Below are 26,546 nucleotides of genomic sequence, written 5' to 3'. Positions count from 1 at the left end.
GGAGAGGGGTTGTGAGAGTTTACCCACATTGGCGGGTAAACTAAAATTATATAGTACATATACTAACATGTATTGATTGGATGTAAGAATTAGTAGATATATTAATATTTATATTTTATAAATAATTAAACTGAGGCTCTGAGATATTAACTGACTTGCTTGAGGTCAACTAAATTGCAGACATAATCAAGGATATCACATTTATTGGACTTTGGGTGTTTTTCTGATCATACATACTTCCTTTCTAACATGATAGGGTTATTCCCTCTGCTCCAGTGAGTCTTGAATCCTGGAAGTGTTCAACAGGACTTCCAAATTTGATTATACTTATTCAATCTTTTGATTTTTAAATGTGTGTCATTTCAAGGACTGACTAATAATGTTTGCTAGTCAGTCAATCACACCAGAGTCACTGCTTTCTATAAGCTTGGCCTCTACAATTTTTGGATTTCTGGACTTCTACATCTTACAGCTGCATATCTCTTGGTTTTCTTTGATGTATGTAAATTATATTTATTCTGCCTACTTTTACTATAATAAATTGTGGTGGCATTATTATTATTGCTTAACAACTAACTGTTCAAGAAAACAAGGTCTCTTTTTGGCAACTGCTTCAGGAGAGTATTTCCTATGTTATCCTTTTCTGTACTTCTCACATGGCCCCTGGGATTTAGAACATTCGTATTTTGAAGTGCCAGCTAAAATTAGGCAGCTGAAATCCAGGAAAGGTCAGGGGTAAATGATAGCAAACTCCGGAATACTAGGCTGGGTTTGACCTAACTATCTGGGAAAAAAAGCAATTGCTAATTCTGAATTATTTTTGTTGGGTGGAGAAAGAGATTACATGCTGAGAGACACAGACAGGTGAACTTCTGCAGCGATCAGTATGCAGTTATTTAGCTCGTTTCATTTTGCCTCATATTAAAGTTTATCATCGCTGTTTCTTACTAAGTAGGGACCTTGCATTTTATGAACTTCATCCCATCTTTCACGTAGAAAACACTCCAAAGAAGCTTGTGAAATGCAATGAGCAATCCCTAAACCTCATTTTAAACTTTTGCCTTTGCTAAGGTCCAATAATGATGAAACAATGAAGTGCTCCAAAGGCAGGGAACCAAAGAAAGGAAGACCCAACAGGCCAGTGGAAACTATTACCCAGAAAATCAACCTTGGGAAGTTGAATGTCTGTATATCTATTTCTTCACAGCAATAAAACACACAGTCCAGTCCAGAGACCAGAAATGTGGCATTTTAATTGAATAACTTCATACTTCCTTGATGATTGTATATTTAACATAAATAATGTCCACTTGTCACATTTGTATTTCCTTTAAACAGTCAATTAGTATTTAACGAATTAGTGGCTGTACAGTGAAAAATAAGCTAGTTGTTAAAAAAACACAAGTTAAAGTTTATTGGTTTTGCTTGCATAATAAAAAATTAGTGACTACAGCCACTTTAAGCAACCAAAAAAATCCCCCCAGGTATATAATTTTTTACATTGTTATATTACAGTTTTATAAAGTTAGCTACAGCATACCCACGTTTTGCTGTAAACTGTATTCCTTTGGCCGTATGTAAGCTATCAATACTAAAAGGTGTTTGAACATACATCCACATTAGCCATGGATAATAAGGGAGAAAATAGGTTAAAATCTTTTATAAATCTTTTGAGCTGTAGCATTCATGTTAACAATAATTTTGTCTGTTGCTATATTAAAGTCCTTAATACTAGGAAACATGTTTTGAAGTTAAACAATAGCACCTTTTTCTATCTTGGTTTTGAGTATGTAAAGAAATTATAATTGTTTCTTACTTATCAGTATGTTAAAATTTTGAATCAAACTTTTTTTTAAAAAGCCACTGAATGCAATTTTATTATAAATAATGCAAGTATGCTTTTTGTGTGCAGTTTCAAAATTTGGTAAGATAATTACAGAACATGATACTGACATGGAGAAGGAAAGGGTATCAGGATATAAAAATTCAGTACATGGTAATAAAAATAATCTAAAATTTAAATAGAAATAAAATATATTAATAAACTGTGAAAATATTAGTGATTCAAAGTTATTTTAAAATTGCAACTCTAAAATGTCTTCTATGATAACAGGCCTCTGAAAAAATGATTGGGATGAAATTAAAAAACAAGTTTGTGGGAGATTTATAAATAGAATCCACATGGCATGTGAATTAATTATTATTGCTCTTTCTTTCTGGCCACATTGTTGGGTTTTGGTTAACTGCACCATCACATTCGATATTGACAGAAAACAGCATTACTAGCTTATTTCCAACATGTGGCCCAGTTTACTAAAAGAAAAAAAAAAGTAAAAATTTGGGCATATTTTAAGACCGAGTTAAAGCTCTTGGGCCCAATTTATTTCTAAAGTCACTCTGAGAACATTGCACTGTGTTTTGCTGGAACAAAATCAGGACCTTTTGCATTGATGTGACGAGGCAATGACGAACGTTAGGCTAAGAATGGGAATCTGTCCCCATGAGTTTCCTCCCACCCCACCTCATTTCCTCTCTCTTCCGTTTTCTCTTGTACATACTTTCACACACATCTCATTCCAAGCTATTCTAAGGCACTTTGCTTAGAAGATTTAAAAATTAGGCAGGAATGCACAAAGCTAAGAGGTTCTTACAGTCTCAAAAAGCAGTTTTGCCTCTAAATGAAAGAAAAGCACCACGTCAAGCACACTTTTCTATTGGCTATTTACAAAAATAATACAAAAATTAGTAATAAGCTTTACAGGTAGCTGTTAAATGTACTAATCTGTATGATTTTAAGAAATAGTGTTTTAACTACAGCATTATACATATGCTAGAAACCATTTTAACTACAGCATGGGTGAGAGAGGGTGCTGCCTGCCTTCTTGTCATGTGGACACCGCACCAGGCAGTTCACAGTCTCTATTATGAGGTCACAGGCATCTCTCCATCATAAAGCTATGAACACAGGGCCCGCCCTCGTTTAATCGTCTACATGCAGTGTATGTAGCTAAGTATTTACGGATGACAAAACCAAACAGAGTTTAAGCTACAATAGTGAAACAAGAAGATTTTAATAATCCTGAAAAATTTGTAGATAGTATTTTCTTCATAGGCTATGTGAATGACAGATTCAAAGAAGTCTTTTGGGGTAGACTTTCAAACATTCTATTTCTCTTTGTGAGGTTTGATCTTATCTGAATGTAAAGGGTGTAATAATTTTCTTTTTAAAAGTATTATATTTTAGATTTGGCTGACACATGTGCCAGTTTGTTACATGCTGCTTGTTTGTAACATGTTGGTTACATATTGCAGAATGCTGAGGTTTGGGCTTCTAGTGAAAGGAGTGTAATGATTTTCAAAAACAGCCTTGCTATTTCAGTTACTCCCTCCTGATCATTTAAATGTTTCTAGTGTTCAAAAAATACAACAACTAAACTGCTATCTCATTTGCATCTAATTACAGTCTGATAATAGTGTGATAATATTAATTAAAAAGTTGTTTTAAAGGATTTTAAAATTTCAAATTGAGTAATTTAAGCTTCATTTAAAAGTTCTGTTTTACAGTGACTTATTCTTCCTTTGTATCAGATTCACATTGATTTAAAAATAAATTTCTTAAATAGAAGTTCCGAGTGAGCTCATTTTTAAGCCTAAGGGTTGTGTGAATATCCTGGAAATTATTAAGAGCTATGTTGAAGTGCTAACCATAAAAAATTAAGTGCTTTCACAATGAGGCTTTCTTAATTCCCACTGATTTTCTTTTCATGCTGTAAACAGCTCATAAAATGTCATATGTAGCTATGAGTATTAAAATAATTACACTTAATATTTTAATAGTGTGCTGTGCAAATACATAGTTTTTGTTTTGTTTTGACAAATGTTTCATTTTGTTTTAATGACTTCGGTCCCATATAAAGAAAATGAAATACAGTGAATAGTTCTTCTTTCAAGATGAGCTGTATTTATTACTGGAACGGAAGTTGTCATATCCGTGATCATTAGCTTTGAACTTTAAGCACGACTGCTTTTCCTCCAAGGACTGTTTTTCTTCAAATGACTGGCACCAGCAGCATAAGCATGACTGTACAAAACAAAGTAACTCATTATATGTTAACATCAGTCACCTTTCTCAGCTCTTCCTCCTCTCTAGGGTTCTGACTTTCTTTGCATAATTAGGAGTTCGTGGGCCCTGTCTTTTGGTGTTCTTTTATTTTCCCTCTTAAAAGAATATAATCACAGAATTAGCATATGATAATTTTTAACTAAAACATGCAGAGAAGAAAAAAACTACATAGTTAAGATTTCTCATAAAGAGAAAGCCACTTTTAATTGATATTTACTCTTGGTTATTTGATAAATATTCTTAATATTTGATGAACATGTAATTCAAGACTTTTCCCCATGAAAACAGAAATATGTGCACATACATGAAATAAATAAATTATACACATGTATATGTGCATGTGTTTGAGAATGTGAGTATATTTTAGTGAGACTGTACTGTATGTATACTCCATAACCTTGTAGATACTTTCACACACATTTCATCCCAAGTTATTCTAAGCCACTTTGCTGAGGAGATTTAACCTGCTTTTTCTCACTTGACAGTGACATGAATATCTTTTCATGTCAATGAATTTAATACTGCTTTCCTATTTTTTCAGCCATGTATTCTCATGTCTCTTTTCAATATTGTTAAACAATAAGGTTATATAGTACACAAGCATCTCAGTTTTCTTCATCCAATTTTTTTCTTGAAAATTTTTAAATATAAAATTTTGTTCATTCTGTTTGTCTTCTGTTCATTCTATATGTAAAAGAAAATGGGAAGTCCATGATTTTATGTTCTATAAAATGAGGGTGTTGATCCTGACGGAAGTTCTCTTCCAGCTCTAAAATTTGAGTTATGAGTGGGCGAAGAATGATATAGGCTGACTTAGTGTTTACATGGGAGCTACATTGTCAGCTTTCCAGTAATGAAATACCATTGACAAATGGATGATATTTGTATTAGGGGAGGGGATATTTTATTTCATGTTAGATTGTTGAAGGAGTGAATGAATAGAAGGATGATAAAATGCAAGTAGCTGAAGAAGGAATTATATGTATTGCACAGTGAACGGCACATCACTGTTATACAAAAAAGGTAGAAAGAGGTAAAACCTAAACTATTCTTTTGTTTACCTTATTATTCTCATAGTCCATGTGAAAAAGGAACTAATTTAGTTACCATAATAATTGCAGCTGCGAAGTTCAGAATCTACCAAAAACAGGGAACAGTGTCTTTAATTCATGTTTAGCCCTTATTTTATTATGTAATGCCTATCAGACATCAATGCATGTAATTTTTATTACTTTTTGGTCAACGATTCCATGAGTGTAACTGATTGGCTGAGGCAGTAGGGAGTGGTTAATGAGAATTTATAGGCAAAAATTAATTTTAGTGATCTATAAGCAAAAGTCATATTTAAAAAAATTATCCATGATGTAATAATAAAAGGGAAACTATAAAATAATTTACTAAATCTGTCTGGATAGATATATTAATAGTTTTGAAAGCTTATATTTGAGCCATATTACAAAGAGCTTTTTATTTTGGGATAGTCTCTTACCTTAAAGCAGTTTTTGAATCTTTTGCTCACCAAATACAGAGCAATTGGGTTAATGCAGGAATTCAGTGAGGCCATGTTGATGCCAATATAGTCCAATACCAAGAGAAAGCTGCAAAAAAATTACCCAAAGTGTGTCTGAAAAATATGCTGTTCTGAACATGTATTCATTGTAGACTTCTGTGCTTTTGTAAGGAAAAAAATACCAATATACCATCGTTCTAAATTTATCACTCGTTTTTGATAATAGTGATTCTCTGCCTGTCTCTGTCTCTGTCTCCCTCTAACGCTAGCATCTCTACTGACTTTCCTCCATTTCCTCTTCCCAGGCCCAATTCTTCTCTTTTAAAATAAAATCTCATTTGGAAGTACTGAAACTGGCTGAAAAGAAATAATTTAGAAATTGTGTTGGAAAATTGGACCTGACATTTTCCACCTTGGCACTCACTCGTCATCTTGACAACTCTGATTCTCTGTCCCCAGTGTTCTTTATACCTCCCCTTCCCTGTCCCTCTCAACAGGACCTCAGATAAAAATTGGCAACCTCCCTGGCTTCCTAAGGGTTATAAAAATGGTAGTTTCTCTTTCTGCCTATAAAACAGATCGATGGAAACACTTCTGAGTGGCATTTGTTTACAAAACCATTTCTAGTTTGCCTTTCTTACCTCAAAAGTTCACATCTATTGGGATCATTCTGATTATAAAGAGTGAGCTTCAGAATCCTGCTGAGGTGAAGGGGAAGCCAGCAGAGGGCAAAGACAAGGACCAGGCAAAAGACAGTTTTGGCCACTTCCCGTCTCTGAAATAAATCCATAGTTTGACCCTTAAAAGATGGCTCATTATATTTATAGCATTCTCTCTTCTAAAACATTTAATATTGTCTACAAAAAGTCAGCGGCATATGTAAAAACTCAGGACACTGAGCTTTATATGGAATAGTTAATGTGAAGTGGAACCGAAGTGACTAGAGATTCATCTTTAAAAAGTTTGGATTCGGCCAGGCGTGGTGGCTCAAGCCTGTAATTCCAGCTCTTTGGGAGGCCGAGACGGGCGGATCACGAGGTCAGGAGATCGAAACCATCCTGACTAACACAGTGAAACCCCGTCTCTACTAAAAAATACAAAAAAAAACTAGCTGGACAAGGTGGCAGGCGCCTGTAATCCCAGCTACTCGGGAGGCTGAGGCAGGAGAATGGCGTGAACCCGGGAGACGGAGTTTGCAGTGAGCTGAGATCCGGCCACTGCACTCCAGCCTGGGCGACAGAGCGAGACTCCGTCTCAAAAAAAAAAAAAAAAAAAAAAAAAAAGTTTGGATTCTCCTTAGATCATTTTAGATTATATAGAATATCTCTAAATAAATAATATAAAAATATTCTTTGTCTATTTAAAACTATCAGAAGCAAGAAAAAGGAAATATGCTCTGATATATAATAATTTTAGTTTATCATCATCATTTTCATATTCATAATTATAATTTCAATCATGAGTTATCAAATATTTGTATTTTCTTACCTGCTTTAGGTGATCATTTAAAGCAATCTGCATGCCACTTTTCTTTCTCAACATTTCACAGGTCATCAGGGTATAAAAAAATGCAGTGATGGCCAATGGCAAGCAGAAATAGAAACTGAATAGCCACCAATCTTTTGCTGTCTTGTAAAACTAGGGGGATGAGAGAATTTTTATGATTAATACTCCTCTGTAAGAAAATATTATATAACAAATGTTAAACTTTAAAAAAATTCATCAGGGAATGATTATCTTCTAAATTAGATCCAGTTTATATATACCATACAGAATCTTTCAGGCCACACTTACTGAACAAATAAATAGTCATGTTAAATAAAACCCATATTTTCCCAAAAACATTTCAGTTCTCTAAGACAATGTGTTATAAGCACGCACAAAAACTTAAGTAGTTAGGCAAAATTTGAAATATTTGGTAATTCAATGTTTTGTCTTCACATAAGCAAGTTATCCTCAGAGTATTCTTTGTGTGAAATATAACACCTAAATATGTAAAGATAACTTGGTGTTTAGATGAAGTTCTCACTTTTTAGCAACTTTGTTTAATGGGAAAAACAGATATGGAAAGGTCTAGGTTAACCATTTAGCTCAGTAACATATAAATCTAATCTCACAAAAAGATAAAAGCTGCTTTTGCCTTATGTCATATCTCTTATTCTTTTTCTTCTCTGTTATCGTTTTCATATTGCTTTAGATATATCTGTGTTGGAGAGGAATTTATGTAACCCAGGCAGCACTTTTTTTTCCTGTATATATACAGTTCATAAAGTTTTATTTAGTCTCCTTATATATACAATAGAAAACAATTATTGGGAGTAGTTAGGCCAGCCCCCTTTGCATTAATGCCTCTTAACTCATTCTGTTTGGAAGAGCCTTTTACACTCAGAATCTATCTTCTGGAAACCAGCATCATCATTCTTTTTCTATTCCCGAATCAAATGTTCTTTAATAAATGACCAGGATGAAGAGTTTCTTGCAATGGCAGCTTTCTCTTTGGCATCAAAGACAAAGAGAGGGGAGTCTTTCCATTCAGACTCCATCCATATCAGGATGACTTCTATCTGAATATTTGCTGGACCATCCACTCCTCTGACAACTACTATGCTATCTTGTGCAGATTATGTAGTAGCTCTCGGTCCTGATGGGACTGTAGGATACAGTAAATTCCTCTTCAGAGAACCAATACGTCAGTGTGTTCAGCTTCCCTGTTCTTTGTTCTCCATTTTAAAGTTTAACTTCCTTGTTGTTTACATCTCCTTACCCCTAGTTTCAGTAAACAACCACCTCCTAGCCTCTATCACCTGCTCTTTCCTTAGTCATCCTTAGTCACCTGCTCTGTAACCATCCTTCTGCTGAAACTACTCACCCCACCACTCCAGCTCGTACCCCTGCTCTCTCTAAAATAGCCAAATGGAATTAACTTAGACTGTGCGGTCCAACCCTACGTAAAGGGGAAAGATGCAGCAGTAGGAACTAGCTGCAGCAGTAGGAACTAGCTGCATCAGAGATAACATCCCATCCCACTCCCCTGTCTGGTATGCTCTCGCCATTGCTCCATTGTGAGACGCACCCTTCTATAGAAGTAAATTGCCTTGTTGAGAAACCTTTTGCCTGAATGCTGTTTTCACTTTGTGGCACCACGCATTTTACTTCTAACATGGCTTTGGGTAGAAAAGCTAGAAATTCACATCAATTCTTTCATGTGAACTTGGTTTATCCATGCCACTGAGAGCAAGGGGATTCTTAGAGAAGTAGTGATCTACCTTCTTGCCTCTTGAGTCATTGGTCACCATAAACCCCACAGTGCTTGGATCTACACTCTTAATTTATGCCAAGGACAGTCATAAATCAACAGTTTCCCAAGGAGTGGGGAACAGGAGAAAAATAGCTGAGTAGTTATAAGGCAAGAGCAGAAAGGAAAATAAAAAAAGTAAAATTTACCTGCATGAAAGCTGTCTTCTGAACAGGATGAAGCAAGCAGATTCGCAAATAACTTCCTTTGTAGTCCATCGTAATCATTTCAAAACCTATGGCTTCAGGGACAGCCAGAACCACAGACACCACCCAAATCAAAACAATTTCTGCTGCTGTCCATTTTGGAACCCCAATTCCTTTAATTCTACTCCAAGAAGCAACAGCTCGATATCTGGAGATAGAAATAGAATTGTATTAGCTGGCATACCTTAGTTTTATTGAATTGCACAGTTTATTTTCTAAGTAACATGCAAAACAATAGTATAGCATTCAGAATATTCTTGGCTTAAATAGAAGCTTCTACCTGTCAATACTCAGAGCACATAGACTCAGCACAGTGATTCCCACGGAGGCTTTCTGTATGAAAGGTACCAGCTTACACATCTCAGCTCCAAATGGCCAGTCCTCTGCCAGCAGCTGCATTGAGGAGACATGAAGCTCTGTTAGGGGGTTTCATAAGATGCCCTCTGAATTGTATCACTTGTGGAGCGTAATTAACATGCAGAGTAGGATAAATTTTGGTTGTCATTCTTTTTCTTATGGACTACTTCTTTGAAAAGCACCATTGTTCGACATATGTATGGGACAGGAAAGTGTGTTGGGATTGATGAAAATGCAGCCAGTTTATAAGAAGTCATCATGCGTGTATAGTAGCTTAGAGTTCAGCTCACCTCATCAGAGCAAACTTGGGCCAATCGCTTAGGTTCCTCCTGAAAATTGAACCTGTATACTGTCATAGAGTCTTAAATGCCCAGGTCATGGCCAAAGCAAAATATAGGTTAATTAAAATTGATTGATAAATAGTCCTTAGCTGAGGAGACCAGACTTCCCTATTGAAGTAGTACTCTATGCAGAACAACATGTGCATTCATGCATTTGTTCTTCACTGCAGTCAGTTTACCTAACTGAACAGTCATTCAGTTGGAGTAGCTATGCAGTTGCTCGAACAGCCCAGGCATATTTCTACTTAGGGCTTTCACTCTAGGTCCTTCCTTATCTTAGAAGGCTCTTTCCCCACAGATTCACCTGGTTAAGCCCCTTATCTCCTTCAGGTCTTGCTCAAATTTCATCTTTTCAACATGACTTACCTTGAACACACTATTAGATACCATAACTGGTCAGGCATCCCTATCTCCCTACTCTCTTTTCCTTTTTATCCATAGTCTATCAATTCCTGTGGCATATCACATTAACTTATTTGTTTGCTTAGTTTTTTTTCTGTCTGGATCCCTGGAGTGTAAGACAGACTATGAGCTCCACAACTGCCTAGACCAGTGCCTAATGCATAGCAGATGTTTAATATTAACAGTGCTTGATTCATAGACTCTAAAATATAACAATGACTGGCTATATAAGGAGCAAGAAGACATAGTTATTGCTATTTTATATATATATACACACATACATAGTATGTAATATATATACAGTGTGTATATATATACACATATATATCTGAGTGTAGACTACGCAACCATCTATTATTAAATGTGGTTATTTTCTTTCTTAGGGCCATGTGGTGTGTCCCACACTGGTAAATGAATCACTTTAGGTAAACATCTGGATCAAATGTTCATACGGTTTTGAAAATAAAGAAAAGTATTTCAAATCCATAGGTCTTAAAAATATTTTGGGCCGGGCGCGGTGGCTCAAGCCTGTAATCCCAGCACTTTGGGAGGCCGAGACGGGCGGATCACGAGGTCAGGAGATCGAGACCATCCTGGCTAACACTGTGAAACCCCGTCTCTACTAAAAAATACAAAAAACTAGCCGGGCGCAGTGGCGGGCGCCTGTAGTCCCAGCTACTCGGGAGGCTGAGGCAGGAGAATGGCGTAAACCCGGGAGGTGGAGTTTGCAGTGAGCTGAGATCTGGCCACTGCACTCCAGTCTGGGCGACAGAGCGAGACTCCGCCTCAAAAAAAAAAATATATATTTTGAAAAACAACCTTCCAAAAGTGAAAATTATTTTGAGACACAATGGAGTCTTTCCATCCTTTCACTAGTAGTGAAGACTCTACTGAGTTTGTCAAGCTGAGTTGATTGTTCTATAACTAGAATGACGTCAAAGGCTAAAATGTGTGTCTCATAATGAATTTGACTTGGAGATTCAACATAGGACCAATTTCACTTCTAAATTAGATATCAAAACTTATACAGACATGTGGGACAAAAGTTGGCAGACTTATCATATATGCTTAATGTAGGATCCTGAAGACCTACAGAGCCAGGCAGGTAACACAGAGAAGTGGAGGGTGCCAGGTTTCAGAAAGTCATTGGTGTCAGGAAGATGATAGGGAGTGGGGTGGGGTCTGGGGTAAAGTTTGTCTGAAAGGAGCAGCTGCTAATAGACATCACACACTTTTTTCTAAGGGACCCCAAATACAAAAATCTCTTGATTTTTTAAAAGAACCCAGATTGGAATTTTTATATGAATCTCACAATTTATTAAAGTTCAATTCATATTTTTTTTAAAAAAAAAGTCTCAGATAACATTGTATTATCAAAATACATCAGTGAGCCATCATAGCCTCTATCTTGTGACTTCTGGGTTAATCAACTGACTCATTAATTATTCTTGTTCAGTCATTCATTCAATAAATATTTATTGAGCATTCACTATATGCCAGACACCATTCTGAGCACTTCTGCTCACATGGAGTTTACAGTCTAGTGAGGGAGGCAGACAAAAAACACATACATACTTAAAATGGTGTTAAACAGAGGCTGTGATCATATTGAGTGAAGGTGAGATTTGAGGTGTTTTCTTTTTTTTTTTTGAGACGGAGTCTCGCTCTGTCATCCAGGCTGGAGTGCAGTGGCCAGATCTCAGTTCATGCAAGCTCCACCTCCCGGTTTTACACCATTCTCCTGCCTCAGCCTCCTGAGTAGGTGGAACTACAGGCACCCGCCACCATGCCCGGCTAGTTTTTTTGTATTTTTTTTTTAGTAGAGATGGGTTTCACCGTGTTAGCCAGAATGGTCTCGATCTCCTGACCTCGTGATCTGCCCGTCTCGGCCTCCCAAAGTGCTGGGATTACAGGCTTGAGCCACCGCGCCCAGCTAAGGTGTTTTCTTGATAAGCTTCTCAGTGAGGTCACCCTGAAGAGACAACATTTGGAGAGGGACTTGACTGAAATAAGACAGTAAGCCATGTGAAGAGCATGTGCAAACGCCCTGAGGTCAAAACAAGCCTGGTGACCTGGAGGTACAGCAATGAGGCTACTAGCTACTAAAGCTGGAGAAGAGTGACCCAGACCAAATGCATGGAAAATGAAGTTGTAGAGGGAACAATTTAAATGCTTTTTTGAGGGAATTCATTGCAAGGTTTGCAGAAGGGAAATGGTGTGATCTAACATATTTTTCAAGAGATCACTGTTGCTGCCCAGTGTAGAATAGAATGTAGGGCCAAGAAAGGAAGCACTGATGAGAACTAGTGGTGAGCTGGACCCTGTGTGCCCCGAGGCTGAGGAGAGTGGGTTATAGCCTGTATTCATTTTAAGGGTAGAGCTAGCTAGCAGGACTTGCTGATGGGTTGGACACTTGATGTGAGGAGTCAGGACACACACACAGGTTTATCACGTGCATGGTGAAGTCATTTACTGAAATGGGGGAGACTCGGTGCACCACAGGTCTGAACCAGCTTTGAACTCATGTAGCTTTAAAAGAACTGCCAATTACCCTTAGAAATACGAATAAAAATTATCCAACTGGTTAAAAGGATTGTGCTAGAACCAGCCAGGTATAACTTATTCAGACAATATTCTACTATTGATTACTTCTCCCTTCAAAACATGAAGCCTAATTTCCCTGCCTTTGAATGTGGATTGGACTTAGTGATTTGCTTTTAATGCATACAATGTGACAAAAGTGATGATGTGTGATGTCTGAGACTAGCTCCTAAAGAACTGGCTTCCTCTCTCTTGGGTCACTTATTCTGGGGGAGGCCAGCTGCCATGTCATGAGGACACTCAAGCACCTCTGTGGAGAAGCCAAATGGCAAAGAACTGAGGCCTCTTGAAAACATGAAGCACTGATTTGCCAGGTCTGTGAATAAGATGATCCTCCAGCTTTAGTCAAACTTGGACGACTGCAGTCCCAGCCAGGATTTTGAGTGTACCTTCTTGAGAGACCCTGAGCCAGGGCCACCCAGCTAAGCCACTCCTTAATTGCCAAACCAAAGACACAATGTAATTTTAAAAATATTTACTGTTTTAAGCCACTAAATTGTAGGGTAATTTGTTACTCTTCATTAGGAAACCAATATGCTTGCAACTGGTTGCTCACTTAAGTGAGTAATAGATCCATATTTGAACTCAGATGGTCTAGAGCCTATGCTTACAACCACTATAATACCTGCCCAACAGTGTTTTGAAGGAGGTGATTGGACAAAAAAAGTTTAGAATTAAATCAAATATTATTTTTTAAACCTATAGCTATGTGTCAAATCATGGTATAATATCTAGATGCAGAGCAAAATCTTCTGCTCACCTAGTGCGATGGTTAACTTTATGTGATAACTTGACCAGCCACAGGTTGCTCGATTAAACATTATTTATTTCTGGGTGTGTCTGTGAGGATGTGTCTGGAAGAAATTAGTATATGAATTTGTGGACTCAGTACAGCAGATTGCCTTACCCTAGGTGTGTGGGCATTATCCAATCTGCTGAGGGTCTGAATAGAACAAAAGGCAGGGGCAGAAGGAATTTGCCCCTTTTTCTTCCTGCCTATCTGGAATGTCTCATTTCATCTCCTCTGGCCCTCAGACTGGTTTCTCAGGCCTTTGGACTTGGATTGAATTACACCGCTGGCTTTCCTACATTTGCAGCTTGCAGATGGCCGATTATGGGACTTCTCAGCCTCTATAATCTCATAAACTGATTCCCCATTATCTATTTATCCATCTATCTGATTACTTACCTACCTATCTACCTATCCCTCCATCTATCTATCCCACTGGTTCTGTTTTTCTGGAGAACCCTGACTAATGCCCCTAGTTATTTTATTCAAATAATGTCCAAACATTTGGATATTTTAAAATATTTTATTCTGTCTTAAATTATTTCCAAATATGGTAATATTGTTATCCTGTAGGTACCGCTATCAGAAGAATCAAGATGAATGAGCGTCCAGACCACTGAAGGAAAAGAAGTCTGGCTGATGAAAATGAGCTCTGCACTGAATCCAGGCCATGTTTTGAGGTTTCCATTGTTTTTGGCTCAGCCTAGAAATTGGATTATTGCTCTTCATACCACTGGAGGCCTGCAGCCCAACCTCTGACCCAAGCTATCACAGAAAACAGGAAAACACAAACTGAAAATTGTAACAATGCTCTTCAAGCTCAACAGACAGATAGTCAGAAATGTAATCACCACGGAGAGATTACAGTTTTCTAGTCTACACTTTTGAAGGGAAAGAGACTGCCAAAATAAAAGAGAGAGAGAGAGAGAGCATTAACCTTTATCAGCTTGCATTTCGTGCTTTCAACTCAGAACTGGATGCTATTGGTTCCGGAAGGCCACAGAAGATGTGGGAAGAGCATCACTGTTGCTTCCATTATTTTGTAGTGAGAAGAATGGCTTTGGCAAGACTCTAAATGCTCTTCGTCTAAAAAGCTTACCCTCTGCCTCACTGATCAGAAGGCTTTGTGGAGACCCAGCAAAGCCTGATACTCTGTGACAGAAACCATGCCCGGTATTGATGTTCATCTCTGTCATCTTAATGGCCTCTAGCAAGAAAGTCTTTAGGCAAGCTATTGCTTGAAACTTATCTAAAATATAAAGGTATCCACTTGTTTAATGCAAAAAACGTCCCAGGTGGGGAAAAACTATGAAGCTTTGCCAAAATAAAAAAAGTTCACTCTCAACCAAGATGACATCTTTACAATTTGGTGAGAGATTGTTCTTAGATATGGGTATGATTCTTAGATATTCATTTCTTCATCATTCTTTGGGAAAAATAACAACATCTAACATCTATAATCTGAAGTCTAACGATACAGCTTTCGCCACTGAAAAGGAAATGGATTCACTTTATTGCAAGAGGAAGCAACTCTAACTTTAAACCCAGCAATAACACATTCCTTATTCACTATTTTTAGTTTTTTCTTTGGACTTTACCCCATTAAATTAGATAACTTAAGGGCAAGGTCTGAACAGTGAAGACAATTCAAACATGTAATCAAAAGGCGTCTCTCTGATCGCAAAAAGGGTGTTTAGAGTTCAATATTAACACTATGTCCCTTTTACATAAATTAAAATTTTAAATCCTGTTTAAAATTAAGTTGAATATATGTTGCCTAACATTTATCAAATATGAACCAGTTGGCAAATACTCACATAACTGGCACTGCTTTTCATATCGTGATGTCTCATCTAACTGAAAGCTGTTGTTGGTATTTAGTCCTGCTGGCGATGTGGTGTCCATTTGACAAAATGATAGCCTATGTTTGTGCTGACCCATTTTACCCTAAGGCTTATATTGCTTCTCTAGAACATTTATTTTGGATGATAAACAGAAATAAATAAACATTAGATTGAGAAAAGAGGTGACCATACTGGCTAAAAGATTCCTACTCAAAAAAGACCATAATTTTATAACTTTACATAGGAACAACTGCTTGAGAAAGAAACAAGGCAAGAGAATCCAAATAAATTTTTCTACTACATTATAAAGTCATTTTTATATTATAGTTTAAAAAATTTCTAAAAGGATAAATAGCATGAATAGGAAATAAATATTCTTTATTTATTTGAGGATTTTGTGAAGTGGATCCTAAAAAATCTCTCCAACTGGGGGATTTACATTTTTCATTTCTTTTTTTAATTAAAAATCACATACTTGAGATAATAAATGAAGAAAAAAAAATCCTGTTAACACACACCCCTATTAATGCCAAGAGGAGTCAAGCCCCATAAAGTCAAGAAATGCCAAAGTTAACCGTCTTGCACAAGCAAATGTTCACTCGCCTCATTAAACATACATAGCATTTTCTTTTTCTATTTTATTAAATTACAAGTATACACTGAGCTTTAACTGTTTATTTGTTTCAGAATATTCTAAAACATTTATAATGCCTAGCACAGTGCTTGGCACATAGTGGTCACTCATTCAATGCTTGTTAAGTAACGATCAACGGATGAGTGAATGAATGAAGTTGATCATAAGGCAGAAATCATCTATGACAAAACATTTGCCATGCGTCTTTCAGTTCTCATATTCTCCATATATTCTTTAGAGAATTGACATGACTGTATATTTACTATTTATATTTTCTAGTCCTGATGATCAGGTCTTCTTGGCACATAGAGTCAGAAACTCTAGAATTGAGGCTTGAGGGTGGGCTGTACTCTCATTGGAGTTCCGCTCTTCCATGCAGGCTGGAAAAGGTAACAACAAAAATTCCTCTCCCACCCTCTCTCTCCTACTCAAAACTTGTCAAGGCAGTGACTGATATAAAACAGAACCTACTGTTTCTCACTATGTAATGGGATTCTATGAAGAGCTTTAGTTGTGGAAGGGATTGTAAGTTTCGTGGAAGTAGATGCAGTAAACATACGGACATTATAAGAGATGATTGTTTTAGAGGATGAGTCAGTGGTGTGATTAAGAGGACAACCAAGGTTACTTTGCCAGACTGCAGTCTATTCCATCCTGTGATAAATTGTGAACGTTTCTTTAAATGACTGGCATTATATAAATATTTTCACAGTAAGAGTCAAAAAAGGAAAATAATGGAATGGCTGCATTTGACAACTTTAGGAAAGGGTGTATTCTGTTTTTATCTCTGTTTCCTGTAGTAGTTAAGAGTTTTTTCTGTGTTTGAACTAGAGTTTTAATGAGATAGGGCACCTTCATTCAAGGACTTGCATGCCAGAACTCTTTCTGTATTGGTACATAGAGAAATATTTCAAAGTAAACTTTGAATTTGGAGTCAATATGCTGATCAAGTGCATGGAATTTTTTTTTTCTTGACATACAGTGCACCTGTGCCCTGAAGGACAACTATAAATTACAAGTTCTACTCTGCATCCATCAAAATGTACTTAATCACTTAAAGATTAGACTATGTGAGTTAGAAATATGTGGGTCAGAAATAATGTTAGTTTATCCCCCAGGGGTGCCATCTCAATAGATTACAATATGAACAGTGCCCCCTAGAGTTGTGCAAGGCAACAGTTCTGTCTGTGGGCATCTATTTCACACACATCCACAAAACAGAGGCCTTTTCAAAGCTCTGGAAAGATTCCTATAACTTGCTGAAATAGAACAATGGCTTATGAAAATGAATTAAAGTTCTTGAAACAAAATCTCCAAGAGAAACAAAGAGATAGAAAACAATTTTAAAAAATATTTCTTAAGAGAAATTGAAGTTTACCTCAAATATATTTTCCTACCAGAAATTTATTTCTAAGTCTGTAACAGGCCAGGAAAGAAATTGATTGTACTCTTTTATTATCTAAATTTAAAAATATATCCAAAGTTTGAGCTTTAAAACTTTCACCGATATATTACATATTTTGAAAAGATCCAACTAAGAGAAATAACAAACCCCACTCACAAACCTGGTCTATTATTAGTTCACTTATCACTGATGACATCTGAAGAAACTGAAGAATGAGAACCTGAACGCCTCCTGGCTCAGAACGAGACTTGCAAACTACATGAATTCAACAAACCCTATTAAGTAACTTCATGCCATACCTAAGCCTAATTCTATCTGTGGAATATCTTATGGGAGACTAATAAGCTATGATCAGAAAATGTCTGATTACTATGGAGTCTGAAAGCCCATTAAAATTGTCTGAAAACACTGAGCGAGCGGGAAGAAGACAGCGTACAGTGTAAACATTCTGAGGATAGTTTTCCTCCTTTCCGGAAACTACAATGAAACTGAAGAAGAGAGAAGTAGAGAAAAGACACAGGTCAGCAGGCATGAGTGCAGTTTTGAGCCTCAAAAGTGGAGACTTGCTTGAGAAATGCTTCAATCAATTTTGTTAATAAATTTCTGATTCAAGAATGATCCTCTTCTATCTTCTCCCTTCACCCTTTCTCCTCTCTCTCTCCCTCTCTCCCTCTCTCCCATCCACCACCATATTTTGGTCATTTTCTTGTTCCTTTACATTTTCACCAGAGGCCTTATAGGGAACGATAAATAACTCTAAAATAAAAGCATTGGAAATAATAAAAAGTCTAAAATTAGAGAAGTTGTATACCCACACACCACATCCAGCTATCTCCCAAACATAACCAACCTCTTTTTAACTGTGCAAAGTTCTGAAAGAGAATGTTTCACATCATAAATTACATCTTGAATCTTATTTCAGCTCAGGCTTTATCTGTCAACACCCTTTAAAGAACTTAATCATTTATTAGCATTTGGCATGTTTCTCTAAAAATAATCAACTATAGCATATTAGCTACACAGAGATACCCTTATATGGTTTTCTTTGTGAATTGAAGAACATGGCTCCCTGGCCTGGAGACAGCAGGGTCTTGGCTACGTTATCCTTTTGTACAACTATGGAAATACTTCAATGTTGAAAGACTCATTTTAAATGAGCAAAAGAGAAATGTAAATCTTTTGATAGATAAGCCTTACCATACTGAAAGAAAACCTTACCTTGACATTCATAGAAGCTTGGATTTATGGAGTGACCAAGTGGCAGATCAAAGGCAAACACAAGAAATATCATAGAGTTGAACCTAGGGAAACTTTCACTGCCCAAGGCCAAGTGCTTACTGACCATTTTGTCACAGAAATCTGTGACCAACATGTGAAACAGTGAACTGGGAATATGAAGTCTTGAGTTTCTAGTTCATTTGAATTCTGCTATCAACCTGTTATCTGACTATGACCAATACTTCAATACAGAAGGAATCAAGCTTTCCTTTTTTTTTTTTTTTTTTCATTTGGACATTGCTAAAAATATGAGTGGAAAAAGCCCACCGTTCTTATGTTTTATGTGTAACATCATTTGTCTGTAAGCATTTGTATAGTATTAACAGTTGCAGCCACTATGCTAGATGGGTGTCAGGGTATTTGTTGTATTTGTTAACTGATTCCAGGTCATTCAAGCTAAAAGCCTGACTCTTTATTAACAAGTTTTAAAAGTTAATACTTTAAATGTGCTTAGTTATTGCTCCTTAAAAATTATTCTGCTTTGCATAAATAAATCTCAAAGGCATACAGTTTCCACTTTTGGTTCAGAATGCTTATGCGGTAAAATATCTTTAAATATACTAAAATATTTCAGTTACTTGACTGGAAATGAGAACATTGTTATTAAATTGGGAGAAATTAGACTCCTCTCCCAATGACACCCTTACTTCTTGTGTTGCTATATATGCATATGCTTCAGTTTACTGATTGGAAAATTATAACTTCAAAAGCTGGTGGTGTTCCATCAACTTTTACTTTTAACTACAAAACTAGTTAATTATACATAAACTTGTTAAGTACCAGAAGTAGTCTAAGATAGGATAGTGCAAAAGGTAAATTTGTTCAGAAAGATAATCCTGAGTGTGTCACAAGCAGAAAATGTCTATTACCTGCCAAGGTCACTTCACTCGAAACTCATTTGTGGGTTCAGTGAAGCAATTCTGCATTTTGACATACCAGCATTTTAATGTTATATGTACCCACCCTTAACTAGTTAAACGTTAAAGATCAGCAGTTTTGCCTTCCAGAACTATGAATGCAGCCTCTTTGCCTCTAATAGTAGCCTACAGTGCTAAACTGTAAAACCATCTAGAAGCACTCCAGTGGGTCACCAGCCTAATTTTTAGCTCTCCATCACCACTGGGCCCCTGATTACCTTTGGATCCTTACCGAACTCGTTCATGTGGATATTGGTATTCGTCTTACCAGTTTGCATGCAGGTTTGTTTTTAAATGTAATTTCTTTACACATAAAGGGAGCTATATTTGAGAGCTAACTTCATTAACTCAGTTATCCATGTAAATATAACACAAAGGGAGTTAATAAAATTCAGAAGTAATTTAAGAACTCATTATTTGCTCAAGAATTTTTAACTTCTCCCTAACCTACAACCAAGTTTTGTTAAATATCATTCCCAAATCAAGTAACCAACCAAACAACAACATAAACACATTGATAGCATCCACAAGTACACCCGGCTGTCTTGCCTTTTATCCGGCTTTGATATCTATGCTTCTGCAACTTAGTAGTGGAGTGCCAGGCTCTCATATGAATGATTCTAGATTACCCCATTTATTTTAGGATATATAGGAAGGGCACCATAAGTAGCTTGTGAATAAGGAGAAATTCATCCTAACATCAAGCACTGGCTTTTGGTTCTGGTCAATATGTAGATGATGTAAATATTAAGCATGGTGGCCCATATACATATTACAGATAAACATTAATATGCATTTATATCCATGTTGAGATATTATGTAAAATAGGGATTGAAACCAAGAGTACAAGAATAACTTTCTAGCACAATATGGCAATATCTTTCAAAATTTTGACTTAATACACACATTTCAACTTACTAATTTTAGTTATAAAAATTTACCCTTTAGATGTAGTCACACATGTGTGCAAAGTCACATGTACAAACATGTTGTTTGTAGTCATGTTTGTCACAACAAAAGCTGGAAAACAAAGATTACTCAAAACGCACATACACACACATACACACATTTTAATAACATTTATCATTTGCTTGCTATGTGCCATGCCCTGTGCCAAGTGATAGTCATCTTTTTACTTATATATCTATATATTCTTATAAAACTTAACATTTTAATGTATGTACATGTATACATGCATATCTATTTAAATAAATATCTCCTTTGGATGCTTGAAGTTTTCATTTTTCATCTGGTTGGTGTTGTGTAACGTAGGCATAGCCCCAGTGTGTGCCTATGAGAAAGGTAAGCAAGGCTTATTATTTTCTGCATTTTTACATGAGTTTGAAGTGCTTCAGCAGCCTCAACTTGCTAAGTGTCCTCAGACACTTACCTAGCCTTCAACACAGGATTTCCCCCACAACACAGGAGACCTGTGAGAGTGGTATGATTCTACTTAAAAGTTTCCAGGGACCCAGCTCCTTGAGGCAGTCCAGGCAGATCAGACATGTTTCCCAACGCTTTTCAGCTTTCACTGCAGCAGCTCCAGATAAAGTCCCACCAGTTTCGCAGCCTGAAGACTGTAGCTTCCAATAAGTTATGACATTTTGTGATTTGCCAACTTTACTGAACTCTGTATTTACTAAACTCCAGATTAATGGAACAGATTCACATTGACATTTCTTGGCCTCTGGGCCCTTAGTATGCCAACAGGAGGGTTGGAGAGTTTCATAAACCTGCAGAAATTGTGTATATTGAATTCTCAAAGAGAATTATAAAACCCCACCAAGAAAAATTAGCAATCACTGGTTTCAATTCAAGCCTCTCATATTAGGATATATTAAATATAGCCTTCATAACTCATTTAAATTACTTTTTTCTGAATGATCATACCTGACTACTCTGAAATTCTAAATGCATTTTAAAAAAACCATGTTGCCACAATTATTTAGGAAAATAAATGGCTTTTAACTAGTTCTGGATTATCTATTTTGGTAAATTAAGCCATTAGAATAACTTCCACTGATATTACACACTACAGACCAGGTGAAGGGGTTTCAAGAGACAGAAATCCTGACTCAAATTAATTTCTGAAAATGTTTACTAAGTATTCTACTGTGGGATAGCATATTATTTGCCACATTTGCACCAAATGCTCTCAAATCAGATCCTAAAACAATACTCAAGGTTGGAGACGACAGTGCAGTGCCTGAGCATGCTTCATGCAGTGGGATGGGGTGGACCGCAGGGTCTTGGGCTGGATGGTCTGGATTCAAGGCCCAGTTTCATCACTTTGTAGACGTATGACATTAGGCAAGTTACTTCTTCACCTCTCTGACAAGTACTTTCCCTAGATCTAAAGCAGGAATGATAATGATACCTCCTCTACAGGATTGTTGTAGTGATTTAATGAAATAAACCAAGTGCCTAGTGCATCATAACTGGTAGCCATTATTATGATATTGTGTCTCAAGCTAAACCTAAGGCCACAAGGTAGGATTCAATAATGACGACCTTAGTGATGGGACGTAATGTGATGAATGTGTTTATGACCAATACAGGTTACTGGATGAACAGATCTGTAATGACTCATTAGCTTATTTCAGAAGTAAAAACAGTCATGTTAAGACTGGATGGCTTCAGGGAAAAGGATGTAACTTCCTAGGGAAATAATAAGGAAGTTTGAAATGAAAAGGAAACTGTGTGACCTCTTGGGGAGTCAGAAATTCTCTAGTTTATCACAAATACTCATTTAACCAGACAGAGGAAATAAGATGGTTCTGGAAGAGCTGATTTCTATCTGTCCTGGAGGCAATACATCAAAACTAAAAAAATGTTCTCAATCCCACCTTTTACACAGCACTTTAGCTACTGTCTGATTTAGAAAGGTTTCTAACTGGGCTAGACATGTGGGGTTTCCTGACCCCACAAACAGAACTTTCATAAAATCCTGTGCCAACCCAGCAAAACTAGATTGTAATCTCCCTTTGGGAAGAGATCTTGTTAGATTTATTTTAAATTTATCACAACACCTTGTACTGAAAAAATTCTCAATTCAGTTTTGATGAATTGAATTGAAATTCCTTTGCCAAATTAGAATGGGAAGATTTAGTTTGTGGAACGTCTTAAGAAGTAAAAGAGTCGCTTCGGACCCTCATGGAGTTGTGACTGCATTTAGAGATTCCATTTCAGCTCATACCAAGTAAATCCTCACAGTTTATCAGAATCAATTGCCACACAGGATTTTAGGATTTCTTCAATTGATTCCCCCATTTCTGGGAGTGATTCCCTTTAGAGAAAACTATATCCTAATCCACTCTCACCGCTAAGCTTCAGAAATGTTTGAATTCCCCTTAAAATATAACTATTGGGTTAGGATTTTTAGAGATTCATGAATGGAAATTCACAGGCATGCCTTATGGGAACTACTCCTGCCAATAGGTCAAAGCATCCCCTACAACATTTCCCAAATTTACATGCCCTTTTTTTACCCTTGTACTGAAGTACTGAAGTCAGGGCTAGCTATAGGCAAATCTGCAAAGTATAATTCCATTTCCTTACATTGTGATTGTGTTTTTATGTGCAACTTTCTACTGCTGCTGCTGCTGCTGCTGCTGCTGCTGGGAAAGTTTTAAATATTTTCATATGTCTTTGAAATTTTACAACTGTTTTACTTAGGCTGCTTTTTTTTTTTCTTTTTAACACCATAAAACTTCAGTAGGTGGGCACTAGCAGCCTTATTGTGGAATTGAGGAAACTGAGGTCCAGAGGTGCCGGGATGTGTGTGGAGTTCCAAAGCAACCTGGAGAACCTGGCTCTTTGTGTGTTTCTGCTGACGCCCATGGTAATCACACAATAATGTTAACTACTGAAACCCTTACAGATTTTGAGTGCTCCTTGGTCTTGTCTATGAAATAATTGATGGGGTGCCATCATATGGCTTGCACTTTGGAACCTGACAGATTTGGGTCTGATCCCCAGTTCCACCTCTCACTCATTTACTTTGAGCATCCTACCAGTCAGCTGTAAACTAAATGTAATATCTACTTGTGGGCTGCTGGAAGGAATAACAGAAGTAACACATCTCACCCAGTCCTTGGTCCACTGTAGATATCTAATGCAGAGTAGCTACAGTCCCTCACAGCAGGTGAACTGTGTTTTTCCTACTCACCAGTCTGGATTTCTTTCTTCCAGGCCATTTATTTCCTAAAAACCAACTTTGTATCTGCTACTTTCACAGTCTTCCAAGACAGTGCTTCCCAAAGTTAGTGGGCATATGAATCACCTGAAGATCTTTTTTTTTTTTTTTTTTTTTTGAGGCAGAGTCTCGCTCTGTCGCCCGGACTGGAGTGCAGTGGCCGGATCTCAGCTCACTGCAAGCTCCGCCTCCCGGGTTTACGCCATTCTCCTGCCTCAGCCTCCCGAGTAGCTGGGACTACAGGCGCCCGCCACCTCGCCCGCCACCTCGCCCGGCTAGTTTTTGTATTTTTAGTAGAGACGGGGTTTCACTGTGTTAGCCAGGATGGTCTCCATCTCCTGACCTCGTGATCCGCCCGTCTCGGCCTCCCAAAGTGCTGGGATTACAGGCTTGAGCCACCGCGCCCGGCCCACCTGAAGATCTTAAGATGCAGATTCTAACTTAGTAAGTCTGGGCTAGCCTTGCATTCCTAACAAACTCTCAGGTAATGTTAATGCTCACTGTCCATGGACCACACACTTTTGACTAGAGGATGTACCCCATTAGGTGCACTTAAGGACTAGATCCTTCAGAACTAGTGGTTCTCAAACTTTAGATTTCATCATAATTACATAACGGGCTTGTTAAAATACAAACTACTGTGCTCCACTCCAGAGTTTCTGATTCAGTAGGTCTGGGGTGAGGCCAGAAAAATCTTCATGTGTACCAAGTTCCCAAAGTGATACTAACGTTGCTAGACTGGGGACTACACTTGTCCTAAGCTTAGCAGAGAGCTACTGGAGACCTGAATGGAATTTTATGCCAATGGTTGCCGACTTTTATGAGTGGACATAACCAAATGGAATTTGGTTCCAAAGATCACTGACTTTTAGGAGGGGCAGAGCCTTAAGAGAGAGCTAAAGGGAAGCTCCTTCTACAAGCTTTCTCATCTGCCTTCTCCAGCCAGGCCCCCTTCCTCAAGCCCACCATGATTTCAGCAGGCCCCCTTTACCTTGTAGACATTGATAGGGATGTCAATGACGATGTGCAGTAGGTCTCCCAGAGCCAAGCTGGCGATCAAGATATTGGGACCGTTTCGCATGCACTTGTTCTTGTAGATAATTCTCAGAAGTGTGGAGTTCCCGATGATCCCTAGCACGAACACAAGGCAGGACACGACTGTGTTGATGTATTTGAAAGTCTCCTTGATCTCGATGGGTCCTTGGCACGGGGGAGGGGAGATGGTGCGTGGCGGAGATCCCGCCGTCCTCTCTCCTTTAGGCATCTCCGCAGGTGCCAACGACCGCGCCAGACTGGCGTTGGAACCCTTGGGCCATAAGGTCTTAGTGGGTGGCGTCATTATCTCTGCGGTTTGCAAAAGCGGAGTGGCCCTGGCAGGCGGGAAGCCTCTCTCCTCTCCCCAGATCCGCGACAGGCCGCAGGCAAGAACCAGCGCAACCAGGGCGCGTCCGCACAGACTTGGCGGCGGCTGCATGCTGCTGCCTGCTCCAGTCGGTGTCCGGTGGCCGCTCCGCAGTGTCAGAGCCTGGAGACAAGCAGGGGAAGGAAGACAGGACACTTGGGTCAGTTGCCAGAGCCACGTCTCTGCAAGCCCGCAGCCTCTCCGCCAGTATTCATGCGCAAAAGTAATTCAAGTTTGCGCGCCGCGCCAGTGGGGAACTTGGCCCTAGTGACTCGCCAGCGCCGGTCGAAACTCCTTCCCAATGCCCTCTCCGCTGTTTTTCTTCCCCCGCGTGGCCAGGAGGGGGTAAATAATATGCAGCGGGGCGGGGCGTTCTGGAAGGGGTGTACCGGGGGGAGTGATGGGGATCCAAGGCAAAGCCCCGAACTCTTTCATGTGCCGGGAGGAATACGTACACGTCTTAGTTAAGCATGCGTGGGAACCGCGGAATTAAGGCACCTAGAGGCCAAGGGCTTGTGTCAACCTCTGCATTTTGCCCCGCAGGGGAACTTCTATACCCCGCGATTGAACTCGAAAGACTCCTCCCGGCGGATGAAAGCCGCTACTCCCTGCTGGCTGAGCTACAGCTCCCCCAGCGCGCCCGGGAGTGCGCCGGAGATTTGGAAACTCGCAGAGACTTCTCAAGTCAGCAGGAACTTGGAAACCGCTGTTCCCTCCCAGTGGCTTCAAACACTCACGCTCCTTCCTTTACCCATCCTTATTTTAATTTGCCCTCTCTATAGGCTTTATTTTTATTTTTTTAAAACCCCAAACTAGTAAGCCAAACCGAAGCCCCAGGATAAGGTTCAATCAATGATATTTAATTCAGTACCAAGCCCGAATGTTTACCTCTTGGATCTGACAAACCAGATGCAGAGCGAAGAACGGAGACCACCTTCCCGGGACGCGGAACCCAGCTGGGTTCCAGCCTGCTCTGGGAGAGGAGCACGCCTCCCTTGAGCTGCAGGCGGGTCTGGCTCTGACGAAACACTGAGAGAATGCCAGACAGTGTAGCCTCTGGGGTCTCTGCTGCCATCAGAGACAAGTACTTTTATTCATTCATCCCTTCCCCATCAATCACCGCCAGACTCCTCCCGCGCCTTCCGACCCCGCTGCAACCTTTCCCCTTGGGCTATGCCTGGACAGCATCAGTAGTAGCTGCCCGAGGGAGGGGGCAGTCCTCGTCCAGGGACAGGTCTCAAAAGGC

General features: G+C 38.5%; 1 protein-coding gene across 2 annotated transcripts; it reads right to left on the bottom strand.

Moving 5' to 3' along the window:
• Positions 1 to 1,233: 1,233 nt before the first annotated feature.
• EDNRB (endothelin receptor type B) lies at positions 1,234 to 26,546 on the bottom strand. 2 transcript variants are annotated; one of them, XM_033177478.1, is made up of 8 exons: positions 26,189 to 26,546; positions 24,890 to 25,423; positions 9,415 to 9,527; positions 9,078 to 9,282; positions 7,122 to 7,271; positions 6,275 to 6,408; positions 5,613 to 5,721; positions 1,234 to 4,081 (listed from the first exon to the last, which is right to left on the bottom strand). In XM_033177478.1, the coding sequence occupies exons 2-8, from the start codon at positions 25,370 to 25,372 to the stop codon at positions 3,947 to 3,949; spliced, it is 1,329 nt and encodes a 442-aa protein (XP_033033369.1). In that variant the 5' UTR covers positions 25,373 to 25,423; positions 26,189 to 26,546; the 3' UTR covers positions 1,234 to 3,946. The 2 variants fall into 2 exon arrangements, with proteins under 2 accessions (XP_033033369.1, XP_033033370.1); XM_033177479.1 differs by lacking the exon at positions 26,189 to 26,546 and adding an exon at positions 25,756 to 26,176 and having other exon boundaries at positions 1,323 to 4,081.

The sequence above is a fragment of the Trachypithecus francoisi genome, unplaced genomic scaffold (assembly GCF_009764315.1).
Source record: "Trachypithecus francoisi isolate TF-2019V2 unplaced genomic scaffold, Tfra_2.0 Lachesis_group18, whole genome shotgun sequence".
Classification (NCBI taxonomy): Eukaryota; Metazoa; Chordata; class Mammalia; order Primates; family Cercopithecidae; genus Trachypithecus; species Trachypithecus francoisi.
This window is presented reverse-complemented; position numbering and strand designations above follow the sequence as displayed.